The sequence below is a fragment of the Spermophilus citellus genome, assembly GCF_964194105.1.
Source record: "Spermophilus citellus genome assembly, chromosome: 13".
Taxonomy (NCBI): domain Eukaryota; kingdom Metazoa; phylum Chordata; class Mammalia; order Rodentia; family Sciuridae; genus Spermophilus; species Spermophilus citellus.
The window spans coordinates 55,978,408-55,992,914 of NC_138193.1; the positions used below are offsets into that span (position 1 = coordinate 55,978,408).

The window sequence follows — 14,507 nt, forward strand, 5'->3', positions numbered from 1 at the left end:
CCTCCCTTTAGCCAGCCCCACGGCTCAAAAGAACACACAGGATTTTGTGTCCAGATCAAGGCTGTGTTCACGTCTGATTGTACCCCTGGGTCTCACAGCTTTCTCTTCTCTGTCTACCAGATCCCAGCATCCGGGGGCAACCACACCCCTCACAGCTCGGCCAGATGCAGAGCACTCAGGATAGCGCTGTGTCAAAATGAGCCGTCTGTACTAAGCAGGCTGGCTGGGGACATCATACACAGCCGAGTCCCCAAGTCTTTTTTTTTTTTTTTGTACCAGGTATTGAACCCAGGGGCACTTAACCACTGAGCCACATCCCTGGCCCTTTTTTATATTTTATTTAGAGGCAGGGTCTTGCTAAGTTGCTGAGGGCCTCACTAAGTTGCTGAGGCTGGCTTTGAACTTGCAATCTTCCTGCCTCAGCCTCCCAAGCCACTGGAATTACAGGCATATGCCACCCTGCCTGGCCCCAAGTGTCTTTTAGTGATTGTCCAGGAGCTGCCTTTGAGAAGCCCACATCCACTGGCTTGGTTTATTTTCCTAAGAGATGTATGGTATAAAAAGGGGGATTTAAAAATTGTATTTACAATCAGAAAAATGAGAAATTATACCTCATTTGATTCAAATGTATGAAATGTCAAGATCATTGTACTGTCATGTGTAACTAATAAAAAATAAATAAAATAAAATAAAAATTGAATTTAGTCGGGGAAAAAAAAGCACTGGTCTCCCCATTTCACAGATGGGAAAATAAAGCCCAAAAAGCCACCCGAAAGCCACAACACCAGAGGACAGTCATGGAGGCAGCTTGGTGAAAGGAAAAACATGGATGAGAGCTAATCAGAGCACACTGGAGAATTTCAGCTTCCCTACTTTCCTAGTTGGAAAAACCTTATTAAACTTTGCTTTGTTTTCTCACCTGTAAAATGGGGTTAATTAACACCCAGCAGGGACGGTTCCCAAGGACAAGGTGTACATGCTGTATGACAGCACGTTGGCACACAACCCCTGAAATGATGCCTGTCACCTGCCCCCTCTCTGAGCCATGTGGGCCTTGTGACCTGTGCATGGCTGTGCATTGGGTGCCCCCCCCAGGAGGGCCTGTACCCCTCCACCTCCTGGGCACCAGGAATGGGGCTGGGCACTAACTTTGGATCCTCGAGCTTTGGGTTCATGTTGGGTTCGTCCCGTCCCTGGCCAGCAGGCCGCTCCTCATGCTCACTCTCTGACACGATCTCCAAGGTCATTTCCAGCTTGCCCTGTGGGGGGGACACACAGTCTGATTAGGGACTACCAGGTGGCCTGGAGAGGAGCCAGGCCGGGATGAACATAAGACCACTTCATTGTTTTAATATTTTTAAGATGTAGAGATGTTGTGATGATAAAAGCCGTACCCGCTCCCTGGGGAACACTTAGAATCTACAGAAGTGTATAAAGAAAGATTATCATCCATACCTCCACCGCATGCAGACAAGCAGTCAGTAACCTTTTATGCCCCAAAGCTACAAGTGCAGGGAATATCACACTGTATACACAGGTCTACGGCTCGCCCTTTTCACTTAGGAATATATTTCAGCATATAATTATATATTCTTTAAAGTTTGGTTTTTAATGATTGTAAAACATTTCATGGGTGCTTGACTATAATGTATTTTAGTAAACTACTTATTTTGGTTCATTTAGGTTGTTTCCAACTCTTTGATATTATAAAATAATGCTGCAGCAAACATCCCAGAACTATTTCATTTTATCTGGTTATTTCTTTAGAAGAGAGTTTAGCAGTGGGACAACAGAGTCCAAAGGCATAAATATGGTTACATCTCTAGCTGTATGCTACCAAAGTGCTTCTCCCGACACTAAAACCTCTAACACTCCTAGCAAAGTAAATAAGGAGGTCTGTCTCTCTACGTTCTCACCATTGGTCAGTATTTCTTTTTTGATATCTAATTTAATAAACAAAAAAAATCACATTAAAAATAGTCTTTTAATTACTAGAAGGAATAAACCCCTTTTTTGCATGATTAATGGACATCTGCACTTCTGTGGATTATCTACGGAGGTCCTTTGCTCATGCTTCATTTGGGGTGTTAGTATTTTGTAGTAATCACTACAATTCTTCACATAACAAGGGTATTTTATTTCAAGGGCCACTTTAGGGTTGGCTGGCTGCCAGCTGTTTCTGTGTCTGGGATTCGCTTCCTTCTGCAGCTGCTCTGAGCTGGGGGATGGGCGGAAAGAAGGTTCTCCCTGGTCCTCTAATCACCCCCAGATCAAACCTCTCAGCAAGGAGACAGAGCCAGGATGATCCCCAGGAGGGAGGGTCCTGCTCCAATGGGAGAGACATGACCCCGTCCATCCCCCAGGAAACCAGATCACTGTTAGGAACACACAGAATAGAAGCATCGTCCATTATCTATGTATCCATCCATCTATTTATTTTTTATTTATATTTTTTTGGTACCAGGGATTGCACTCAGGGGCACTCCACCACTGAGCCACATCCCCAGCCCTATTTTGTATTTTATTCAGAGACAAGGTCTCACTGAGTTGCTTAGGGCCTCACCACTGCTGAGGCTGGCTTTGAACTCATGATCCTCCTGCCTCAGCCTCCAGAGCTGCTTGGATTACACGCCCTGCCCAGCCATCATAGTCTATTTAATTAAGTGTCCCCTGGGTGTGAGCCTCAAAGGAAAGAAAGGCTGAGGATGGGAATGGGGACAGGGGAGGAGAATGCCCTGGAAACTAGAGGGACAGAGGAGAGGATCAGGGAGCACGCGCTGCCCGCCACTCTCTAAGGAAGAAGCCACCAGGCACCCTCCACCGGGGAGCTGGGGAAGCAAGACTCACTGCGAGAATCTTCTTCTCACCCTCCTCTGCTACACAGGGCCACCAGCCCTTTACTGTCTTCTGCTCAAAAAGGGACACAAACAATTCCGGGTGGAAGGTGTCGTCCAGCTGGTCCAGGGAGCACTTCTCAGCCGTCTTGGCTGGCTTGGGCATGCGGTTGAGATCCAGCTGCAGGGAGCCTGCCACAGAGAGATGTGCTTTGGCCTTGGGTGGCCCTAAGGCAGGCAGGCTCAAGAAAGCTCACTGTCACCTCCTCCGCTTCAATTCATGGCTTAGCCATGGGCCAGATCCCACAAACTGTCCACCCCCATCTGGAGCCTCTCATTCCCTCCCCAGTTTCCCATCCATCTACTCAGTGTCCATCTGCATTCATCCTGTTGACTCATCCTTAACAAGCCCCCCGATTCTGCCCTTCACCTTACTAAAGACAAATCCATTCACACAGACGTCTACATTCACCAGGTTTTTAAAATTACTTTTATCAAGGTGAAATATATATACCATAAAATGGATTGTCTTAACCCATTTTAAATGTACAATTTGGTGGCATTAACTCCAGCCACAGTATTGGGAAACCATCCCCAATATTTCCAAAATGTTTTCATCTCCAAACAGAAACTTTGTATCCATTAAGCAAAAACTTCCTATTCTCTCTCCTCTTCCCTTAGCCCCTGGAGATCTCTAGTCTACCTTCCGTCTCTATTAATTTGCCTTTCCTAGATATTTCACACAAGGGGAATCATACAATATTTGCCCTTATGCCTCTGGATTATTTCACTGATTATGTTGGCAAACCTCAGACACATTATAGTACACATCAGTAACATTCTTTTTATGGTTGAATAATATTCCATTATATGTATATAACCCATTTTATATATTGATACATGTGTTGATGGACCTGAGTTGTTTCACCTTTTGACCACTGTGCATAATGCTGCAGTAAACGTTGGCATACAAGTCTCTGAGTTCCTGTTTTCAATTCCCTGGGAGCACTGCTGGTCCTATGGTAATCCAGGTGTGTGAGGAATCCCACACCATTCTCCACAGCAGCTGCACCATGTCACACCCACCCCAGCAAGATACAAAAGTTCCAACTTCTGCACATCCTCAACACCTCTGGCTTCATCTCAGTAGCATTACTATATTCTTGCCCTCCTAGGAGGTGTGAAGCAGGACCTCGCTGTGGTTCACCCCAGTCTCTTCATCCACCCACCCGGCTTTCCAACCAGCCATCTTGTCACTAAGTCACCTACCCTACCATGCTATCCATCCTCTCTCCATAGCTGAAGCTATTTGGTTCAACCATATCAAAATGCCAATAGGTAACTATTTTTGTCCTACAAGGACAGCAATCTCATGGTTTCACCTAATCCAATCAAATGTGATGGAGTCAATGGGATTGGAGCACCCGTCATGAGGGACTCGTGGGAGAGATGGATTGCAAAATTGTTTCCTGGGGCCAAATTGAAGAGATTATTATCATGGAAAGCATACAATGCTTAGTTTCTGTGGCTGGGCATTGGATCTTATTATTTTTCCTGACTTTCTTTCTTTCTACCCATCCATTTATCTATCTATCCTTTTATCTACCCACCCATGTCAATCCATCTACCTCCCTCTATAGCCTCCACCTGTTCAGCACTATATCTACCCACTTGTTCACTGATGCATCACATTCATCTATCTATCCACCCACATGTCCCTCCACCCAGTGCAGATAAATATTAATTTCCCATTTGAACTATGATCCCAATATAATATTAAGTAAATATCAGAGTATTAAGATACACACACACACTCATACACACACAAATTATCCCATCATGATTTACATTAAAAATAGTTAAGGAAACACAGGATTATCTCTGGATGGTGAGATTATAGATGCTTAATTATTACCATTAAGATTAAAAAGTAACAAATATTCAAAGGGTATAAGCTATCTAATTATAAAACACGGTATAAAGTGGAAAAGAGAAATCTCATAGAATTAAAAGATAGTATTTGCTAATGGTTTTATGAAGCTTATTTTAAAAAACAAAGGATGAAGCGGGATATGGTCCCAGCTGTTCAGGAGGCTGAGGCAGAGGATCACAAGTTGGAAGCCAGCCTCAGCAATTTAGTGAGACCCTGTCTCAAATTTTTTAAAAAAGGGAGCAGGGAAAGGGTGGGTGGTCATATAGCTCAGAGGCAGAGCACTCTCCCAGCATATGTGAAGCCCTGGGTTCAATCCTAATACCACCAAAAAATTAAAAAAAAAAAACCAAATAGAGATAAGCCTGTTTAACTTTATTTTCACACTATTTTCTAATTCAGTTAAAATACAATTTTCTTTTCTTTTTTTTTCAAAATTAATTCTGAAGCCTCACTCCATAAAGTATAGATGTTCCCATTTTTTTCCCAACCTAAGGGTTGAACCCAAGGACTTATGCATGCTAAGCAAGCACCCTACTCTTGAGCTTTATCCCCAGTCCATGATGTCCCCAAATTTTAATTTCTATAGCAAAAAGATTCCATAAAAATATTAAGAGCAAATGAAAAAATGGCAAGAAATTTGCAAGGTATCCTTAATATATAAAAAGCTCTGAAAACCAAGAATAAAAGATGAACATCTCAAAACCATGGAAAAAAAGGCCCACTAACAATATGATTAATGAATATATTTTTGATGTTCTACCTTATAAGTAATAAATGCAAATAAAAATTAAAATAATATGGCATTGACAATTTTTTTTAAAAAAGTAACAGTGGTAGCAAATGTTTAGGAGAAATGTCACCCTTGTACAAACAGGACACAAGTAGGAATATAAATAAGATATTTCTGGAGGGCAATTGAACAAAATGTTTCAAAAACCATTTAAATGTGCAGACTCTAACAAATCTACTTTCTACAGTTAAGGACAGCTATGTACAAAGGCTCCAAATATGTCTGCCTAGGGATGTCACTCACATTGGGAAAACCAAAGATGGCCTGACGATCTACCGAGAGAGGATAAACCAAGCAAAATAGGCTCCATCTATACAATGAAACACTAGGCAGGCAAATGTGGTGATGCAGATGTCAATGTGGACAGATGTCTCCTGACCAGAGAGGGTGCTCTCAAAATGTTAAGTTTAAAAAAAAAAAAAAACACCAGAATGTAAAACAATATGTGTGATATACACCCATTCACATAGTGTGCAGATGAATATTTATATACATGTCATATGTCTACATAAAATGCATACATATCTATGTTTGTTTACAATGAACTAACTTAAAATAGTATACATCAAAAAGTTGGTGGAGGTTATCTCTGGGTGGTGAGATTATGGAGGGAGGAAGAACCATTCTTACCATGGTCATCTAATCTTTCTATAGGAATAATAGACAAAATAACAAGCCAAATAACAAAATTCAAGTTGGGTGCCATCACTTTTACATCTGACTCTTAATGAAGTCCTGAGCAGCTCCCAGCCCTAAGTGTGCTGATTGCTGGGCATGGGACCTGGATTGTGGGAGTCCCAGGGAACAAGAGCAGTTTGATGGGCAGCCAGCCCTCCCCTGCTGGGAGCTGCTCCTCAGAACGCCCCCTGCAGAGGCTGAGGGCTCCCCTTTCTGCAATCAAGAGCCATCCAGGAGGGCATTGGTGATCTGCCGCAGGTCACCCTGCTCCCAGATGGCAGAGCAGAAATGGAAGCAGGAATCCTGACTTCCGTGGGCTGCCTTTACCATGGATTCAAGTTCTTTTTTAAACTTTTTTTTTTCAATTGAGGTAAAATTCAAATAGCACAAAATTTACCACTTTAACCATTTTTAAAAAAATATTTTTAGTTGTCGATGCACACAATACCTTTATTTTTATGTGGTGCTGAGTGTTGAGCCCAATGCCCTACATGTGTGAGGCCAGGGCTCTACCACTGAGCTACAACCCCAGCCCGCACTGTAACCATTTTTAAATGTGCAAATCAATGGCTTCTAGTGCATTTAGAGTTGTGTAACCACTGCCACCATCTAATTCCAGAACATTTTCATCAGCCCCAAAAGAAACCCCTGTACCCACTAAACAGTCCCTTTCCACCCTGCCTCTTCCTCCCAATCCCCACTGATTGTTCTGCCTCTCTGTGGATTCGCCTCCTGTGGGCCTTTCCTATACACGGAGTCATGAAATAGCTGTCCTTCTGCATCTGGCTTCTTTTACTTAGCATGTTTTTCTTTCCTTTTTCTTTTTCATACCAGGATTGAACCCAGGGGCACTTAACCACTGAGCCACATCCAGCCTCACTAAGTTACTGAAGTTGGCTTTGAACTCGTGATCCTCCTGCCTCAGCTTCCTCAGCCGCTGGGATGACAGACATGAACCACCACCCACTTAGCTTATTCTTAAGGTTCCTCCATGGTGTCGTGGGTCAGCATTTCATTTCTTTCTTGTGGCATTTTATGGCTGAATAATACCCTATGGATGTTCCCCATTTTCCAGAGTTAACACTGGAAGAGTTAACGCAGAGTCGCCATCTTTGTCCCCACATCCCACCCCTGCAGAGGCACTGCCTCTGCCAACCCTTCAGCCCAGCTCCCTGCTCCCAGCTCAGGATCTCACCCAGCCCCACCAGACCCCTGGGATTGGGGGATGGAGTCTGTGATTTGTTTTTTCAGCCAGCACCTGGGCACAAGGAGGAGCAGTGGCTGGAACACTGTGATTTCTGGACTCAATCTGTCTGGACTGGGGTGCAATGAGAGCACCCGCCAAGCACGAAGCCATTCAGCTGTGACAGGCAGCACACACCTGTGCAGGCTTCAGCCTGAGCTTCCCCTCTTCCTCACGGACCTGAGTCCCCCATCCTGCAAGAGGCCCACCCTGGAGGCCACTCTAATCACTCTGATCATTCTGACACTGCCCTGTCATACATTTCACTCAGCACTGGGGACCCAGGGACTCTGAGGCCCCTGAGAGCAGAAAACCCTACCATGTTTTCCAGGGGCACACGGGCATGCACACACACACACACACACGCACACACACACACACGCACACACACACACACACACACACGCACACACACAGCGGGTTCAGGACCAGCCTCTGATATACAGTGCTGGCCGACCAGAAACAAGGCTCACCCAGAAAGTCATCAAAGGAGAACTTGTCGTTGTCCCAGATCTGGAATACCACTCTTGCTGGGATTTTGCTCTCTGTCTTGTCCAGCCTCCAGAAGGCATCCTGACCCAAAGGAAGAGCAGAGAAGGAAACAGGGAAAAAAACATTAGCGAGGCCACAGTCCCTGCAACCTGGAGGGCTGCCTGGAAGAAGAGGTGGAGTAGGATGTCCCTGGAGTGGGACCTGCCAGAGCCAAGTCCTGGTGGGAAGGCTGGTAAGGGCAGATTCTGGAAGGCAGTGTTCAGGATCCACAAGAAGACCACACAGGCTCACCTCACGTCAGCTGGCTCCATTAGCCTCCCAACCCTGTAAGTCAAGGTTATCACTGGCTTTTCAGACAATAGAACTGAGGCTTGAAGGAGTTAGAGGACTTTGCCCAGGGTTAACAGCTAATGATAAGAACATTAATGTCACATTTCCTACACATTGGCAGCCCTCTACCACTAGACGCACGATCCTTCCAACAGCCTACAAGGGGACACTATGCTTTCAGCTGAGGAGGCCAAAGCAAGCAATTTGTCCAAAGTCCCATGGCAGGAAGTGGCAAGCTGGGTTCCAACCCCGGCTGTCAGCTTCCAGGGTCCTGCTCTCAGCCCTGCTCGGCACATGTGATCTCAGCAGCACAGTGGGCTGAGAACCTGGGGGTCCCCCACCCACCCTGGCTGGCACCAGAAGGAACCACAGCACACTGCGGTAAGGAGTTGGCACTGGGACCAGGACCCTAGCTCATCCCTCATCACCCCTCTCCATGCCCCTGCACCTCTAGAGCTTGCCCCAGCACTGGGAGTCCCCATCCTCCTACTGGAACAAGAGGAGGGGTCCCTTTCTCCTGGTCCTACCTCCCTCGCACCAGCTCCACCTGGAGCCAGGTCACCTTGGACTGCTTCCCTCAGAGGCCTCATGGAGCAACTGAGGGGTGTGAGACTGAGCCAGCCCCTGACTCTAGCCACACTCGACCCCAAGGGCCGTCACTGGGCTGTCCTGCTCACAGTGGCTTGTTCTTTCTCTTGCTGGTGGCAAGCACAGGCGAAGATCTGGAGAGGCAGACAGAGCAGGGCCTGGACTCAAGTCTCAGGGACACTGGAGGTGCTGAGGACAACAGGTTCATAGGTCCTGAGTGCCCACTGAGCAGCATGGTCACACAGATCCCACAGATCTCAGTAGAGAGCCCATGACCATGGCCCTTGAGAAGTGGGCATGGTGCACAGCCACCTACAGGACTGCTGCCTGGATTGGAGCAGGCACCCAGGTCCCCAGCCGCCCTGGCCCCCACCCCTCTGTCTGATGTTCCCCTTTTCCAGGCCCCAGCCCAGCCCAGCCCTCCTGCAGGTGCCTGCCTCCTCTGGCCAGCTTTTATGGCCAGCTCCAGGCCCGCCTGCAGGGCCGCCAGCAGCCTCCGATCCTCTGGCCGGGCTGGTTTATGGGCTCAGTAATGAGCCAGAGGTTCAAACAGCCCCTGGTGGGAGCAGCTGGGCGGGGGCTCCAGCCTGGGGAATGAGCCCCCCAGGTCCCCGGCGCTCATTATGCTCCCAGCCTGGGCCCTTTTACTAGCTGTTTATTTGCAGGGTGGGTGCCTGCCGCACTGCAGGCCCCGGTGGGTGTGCTGGGCTCCAGGTGGGGAGCTGGGCCAGGGCAACCAGCGGTGGTTCAAAGCAGCCGGATGAAAGGAGACCTTGTACTTTACGACAGTCTCGTCTGGTTAATGGGGTCCCTGGAGGGCCTGCCTGCCAGAGGCCCTGAAGCCCACAGCCGAGGGCTGGCTCTGCAGCAGGCCCAGGGAGCCCACAGGCTGCACAGCCCCTGCACCAGCCCACCTCAGACATGTCCGTCAGCCCAGACCAGCTAATTAGGGCCCTGCTGTGGGCATGGCTCCACCTGCCACCCAGAGCCCCTTCTCCCCAGAGGCTGCCTTCAGAACCACCTGGGCTGTTTCTGTTCTTCCTCCTCCTGTGACCTCAGTCTCTGCCCCCAGCCATCCTCTGCACAGAGCCTGAGGTCAGGAGCACCTGCTGTCCCCTCCTCCCCAAATGTGCCTCTTATTCACTCTTTGACTCCTCTCCCTCTTCTCCATCCCTTTCCATATGGGCTTCTCCTTCCGAGTGGAGGCCATCAGGCCAGCCAGACCCTCCCAGTCACCCTCAGTGCTTTTCTTCCTCTGGTACCCCGTGAGCTAACCCAGCTTCTTCACTATGGCCTTCGATGCAGACACAGAACTTCACTGATGCCCAAATTATTAATCAGCAACTCCACCTGGGCCCCCAGAGATGCCAGGTCACCCTTCTCATGCCACCAACCAGCATTCTCCATGTCCCCTCCCCATTCCTCTTTCTCCCACTCAGCATAGGCACTGTTTCCCACCCTTTCCACTTGTCCCAGATCACGTGACAGGCCAGTTTCTCTCTCTTCTGTTATTTCATAGAAAAAGACAGAAACCTCCCCTCTGGCCACCCCCTGCCACATGCCCACCTGTCACAGTGAAGGGGTTGCCCCATCTCCCATCAGAGTGGCCATGTGCATCTCCTGGCCCCAGTTTCCCCATCCATGCCAGCCCCTGTAGGGCCTGGGGAGCCCCTGAGATGGCACCCATGGTGCCTCCGTGCTCTGTTCTCCACTCCTGGCCCCGCCCTCCCTGTCCGCAGCAGACTCGGGAGGGGGGTTGGGACCTGTATGACATGGTGCATGGTGCTCTCTGACAGATGGCAGCATAAGTTCCATTTTGGCACCAGTCTGGGACAGACAAATACTGGGCAAAGGCACAGGAGATGAGACCTAGCAGTGGTCTGGGCTGACCTTGACTCCACAGAACCTCCTGTGGCTAACTTCTGCTCTCTGGCAGGTGCTACCCAGAGATTCCTTTCACCTTGTTTCTCTGGGTCTTTTCTGTTTGATGATCTGAGAATGTCCAATGGACATTTTGGTTTCTCTAAAATGCAGGTGACTCTGTGTTGGGCTGGGAAGGATCAGGCAGAGGAGGCCATGAGGAGAATTGAGAAGAGCAAGGTAGCCCGAGCCTATCACTTATGTTCCTTCCTGAGCTCTCGCAACCAGTCAGGAGAGAGAGAGAGAATCATAGGGGCTTTGGGGCCTGAAGCCTTGAGACACCTCTAGATGGAAATCAGACCATCAGGACCTACTCAGAGAGGGATCTGCCCCCTTAAGCAGGAAAGCACCAACAGGTGGCAAGACATGCCAGGCAAAGTGGTGGATGAGGGTGATCAGAAGCTCCCAGGGGCCCTCTGCCTCTGGTCAGCCTGGCCCAGAGCCCCTCACTGCCCACAGCAAGCCCTTCACTGTGCTCTGGTGGCTATTCCCTAAGGGCAGGCCTCAGGCAGGAGGCGCCTGCTATTGACTTTGCCTAGATCAGAGGTAGAGAGACTGTGGCCCAGAGGAGACCTAAACTAGGAGATGCTGAGACACACAGACTGAGGTCCCCAAATCCACCTCTCCCTGCTGGCTGCTGCTGGCCTGTCTCTCCAGGTGCCTTCAGCCTGCAGCGAGAGGTGGTAGAGTGGAGAGAGGAGGGCAGCACTTGAGGCTCCGGGGGACTGTCCAACCTGGACAGTAACTTCAGACACCACACACAGTTGCAGGAGGCCAGGCAGCCAGAGGGATTTGCCAAGCCATGCCCAGTGCTAAGGCAACCCAGTCACACACCAGGCCAGCCCTCTTGGGAAGCTCCCCAGAAGTCACCCCTCTCTGCACCTCCGATGACCAGGCTGGGGTTCCCTCTCTTCCCATGTAGACCCCAAGACCCTTCCTGCGGCCTGGCTCGTCTGGGACAGGGAGGAAGGCAGTGTTGGTAAGGTTTGAACTTGTTCATGTGACAGATGTGTCACTTTGTGGTGTGGGGTGGTCATGGGTGGCATCAATGCCAGAGATGGCAGTGATAAAGGAAGAGGAAGAAGAGATGGTGGCAACAGCTTTGGAAGGGAGAGGAGCAGCGGAGAGATGGAGCAGTGCCCGTGGGGACATCGGCAATGAGAGGACAGTGTTGTAGCGCTGGCAGTGAGGGGAGAGTGGTGGGGACACTGATGGGGATAGTAGCCATGGGATCCCACTGGCAAAGCAAAGCCTGGACCGAGAGACCTGGGGCCGAGGGACACTCACCTTCTTGGAGACAGAGCAGACTTGCTCGGCAGGCAGGTAGTCAAAGGGGAAAATAAACCTCCAGTTGAAGTTGCCCTCGCCGCCCAGGGAGCGGTAGTGCACGTCTGTCTTCTGTCTATGGTCTTCAAAGCCGACCATCCAGCTAGACACACACACACACACACACACACACACACACACACACACGGCAAAAGCATTTATTGTTAAGATTTCCACCACATCCCCAACTTGGGAATGAGGAATTACAAAGGTCAATGAACTGGGTAAACAATACGGCAAAGAGAATTCCCAGGAAATCTCCAAGATGCAAAAACATGCCACACATCAGAAAGCAGTCTGACATCTCAGCCACTGTCTCGGGGCATCCTCAAACCTTGTAACTTTAGCCCAAAGATGAGTGCAAAAGAAATCTGTTGGGAGGACAATGTCCCAAAGGAGGAGACCCTCCAAGACCCTCCTTTGAAGCCTGCTGTTCTCCCAGAGCTCCACCCACTGGGCGCCTCCCGAGGGTGCAGGGCAATCCCCTGAGCGGGCACAGGCAGAATGGCCATGGCGCCTTACCCTTTCACATAAATGTCGCTCATCTTCTCCCCTGTGATGCTGAGGTCGTCCAGGATCACGTCTTTGGTGTTCCAGACAATACAACGCAGGAAAAACCTGAGGGGATGGAGAAAGACTCAAATCCACACAGATTTCCCACCAGAGCTGAGCAGCTGGCCAAAGAGCAACCTACTGCTCCCACCCAGAGCCAGCACGACCCTCCCGCCTCCAGCTTAGCTGGGAGCCTGGGGTTGGGTCAGTCACCTTCTGGCTCTCCGTGGGGTGATGTTGAAGGGAGGTCCAGGCCGTCCCAAGGCCTTGGGAAACAGGTCGATCCACATCTGCAGCTTTCCCTGTGAGATACAAGCCTGTTTTGCTACCAGCCTTTATATTAGAATGGCCATGGCACAGCTGCTCTGGGCCAGGCACTTGGGGAACAGGATAGAGAAAACTCAGGCCCTGCCAGGAAGAGGCTTCCCGCCCTGTGGGGAAGGGACCTAATCAAGGGACTGCAGGGTCCTCTGCAGAGGTGAGCCAGCTTCCCCACAGGCCACCAACCTGGCAGGCTCCCCGGGGGAGGAGGCTGATGTGTGCTAGGGAGTGGTCTATGCAATATGGTGGGGGGCACAGAGCAGGGTTTAGTCAGGGGACTCAGAAGGTCTCCAGGAAAGGAAGCCCCTCGACCTGCCCACCCTCAGCCCCACCCTCTCTGCAAGCCCAATGTGAATTTTGTCCCCATCTTAAGGGGCAGGGATTGCAGTGCTGACCTTGCACTACCTTGGGGAGGCTGGTCACCAGGCCACCTAGGGAAAGAGAGTCTGCTTCTGACAAAGGCATCTCCAGGACTCACCCTGACCCCTCCTCCTCTGTGACCTTCTCTCCCCTTAGCTTCCTCCAAATCCAGCTCTGGGCTCATCTCCTCTAGGCTCACCTCCCCTTCTGCATGGGAGGGTTCCCCTGCCCCTCCTGTGGATTCTCTCTATGGCTTTCTTTGCCCTTTGGTTATAGGGTACTAGGAACCCTCTCTGAACACCCAGCTGCAGTCCAGCACAGGGCTGGGCATCTGACACTGAGCCTCTGACAGATGGCAGTGAGCAGGGAGACACCCTGAGGACTGGGTAGAACAGTGAGGCTCTAGAAGGGTGGACTGAAGTCAGAGTCTGGGCCTACACATGGCTAAAGGGGTTGCTGGGATCCACTCCCCCCCAGCACCTTTGAGAGCTAGAGGTGGCCAGGGAGGCCAGTTCCTAGAGGTCCCTCCTAGTTCACCAGTGGTGACCACTCACACTGCAAAGGAATGGGTCAAAGAGGGACTGGCCAAATCCCAGGGGCTCCAGTGTATCCTTTAGGTGTTTATGCTGACCTTGGGGTGGGGCTCTAGGGCTCAAGGACTCCAGGACCCAGAGGCTGAGGTCCTACCTGTTCAATGTCTGGCTGCAGAGGGCTGTAGAGGGGCCGTGACTCCACGTGCTCGGGGACCAGGCCCTGCTGCTGAAGAACATGCAAAGCCAGGCGCTCCTCTACGGGGCCCAGGTGTGGGTTCGGGATCCTGCCAGCCTCTACCCCAGAGAGAGGACAAAAAGTTACCAGAAACAGGACCCTGAGAAGCCTGGCCTACCAGCCAGAGACACGGACTTGGAGGCCCCTGTGCTAGAGGCTGGTCTGGGAGTGATGGTGGTCCACATGCATGTACACACCCACAAGTACACACCCAGGGCACTCAGGTGTGGTCATGTATACACACACATACACATACACACACACACACACACACACACACACACAACACACGTTCACCCATTGGTCCTGCCCTGCCCACCTTAATAGGAGTCTCAAAGAAAGAAGAATATCCCTGTAGGAGCCAGTGATCCA

The 14,507-nt window shown here is 50.1% G+C and overlaps 1 protein-coding gene across 23 annotated transcripts in view; it reads right to left on the reverse strand.

Moving 5' to 3' along the window:
- Positions 1-14,507, reverse strand: part of DYSF (dysferlin) — a 210,604-nt gene that overhangs the window by 4,518 nt on the left and 191,579 nt on the right. For 22 of the 23 annotated variants that reach the window (XM_081264293.1, XM_081264302.1, XM_081264291.1 and 19 more), the window contains 7 exons: positions 14,055-14,194; positions 12,900-12,988; positions 12,657-12,752; positions 12,096-12,237; positions 7,952-8,051; positions 2,848-3,026; positions 1,150-1,259 (listed from right to left, as the gene is read on the reverse strand). In XM_081264293.1, the coding sequence (XP_081120419.1) occupies positions 1,150-1,259; positions 2,848-3,026; positions 7,952-8,051; positions 12,096-12,237; positions 12,657-12,752; positions 12,900-12,988; positions 14,055-14,194 (856 nt within the window). The remainder of the gene's footprint in view (positions 1-1,149; positions 1,260-2,847; positions 3,027-7,951; positions 8,052-12,095; positions 12,238-12,656; positions 12,753-12,899; positions 12,989-14,054; positions 14,195-14,507) is intronic. The other variant, XR_014018501.1, reaches the window with a different exon arrangement.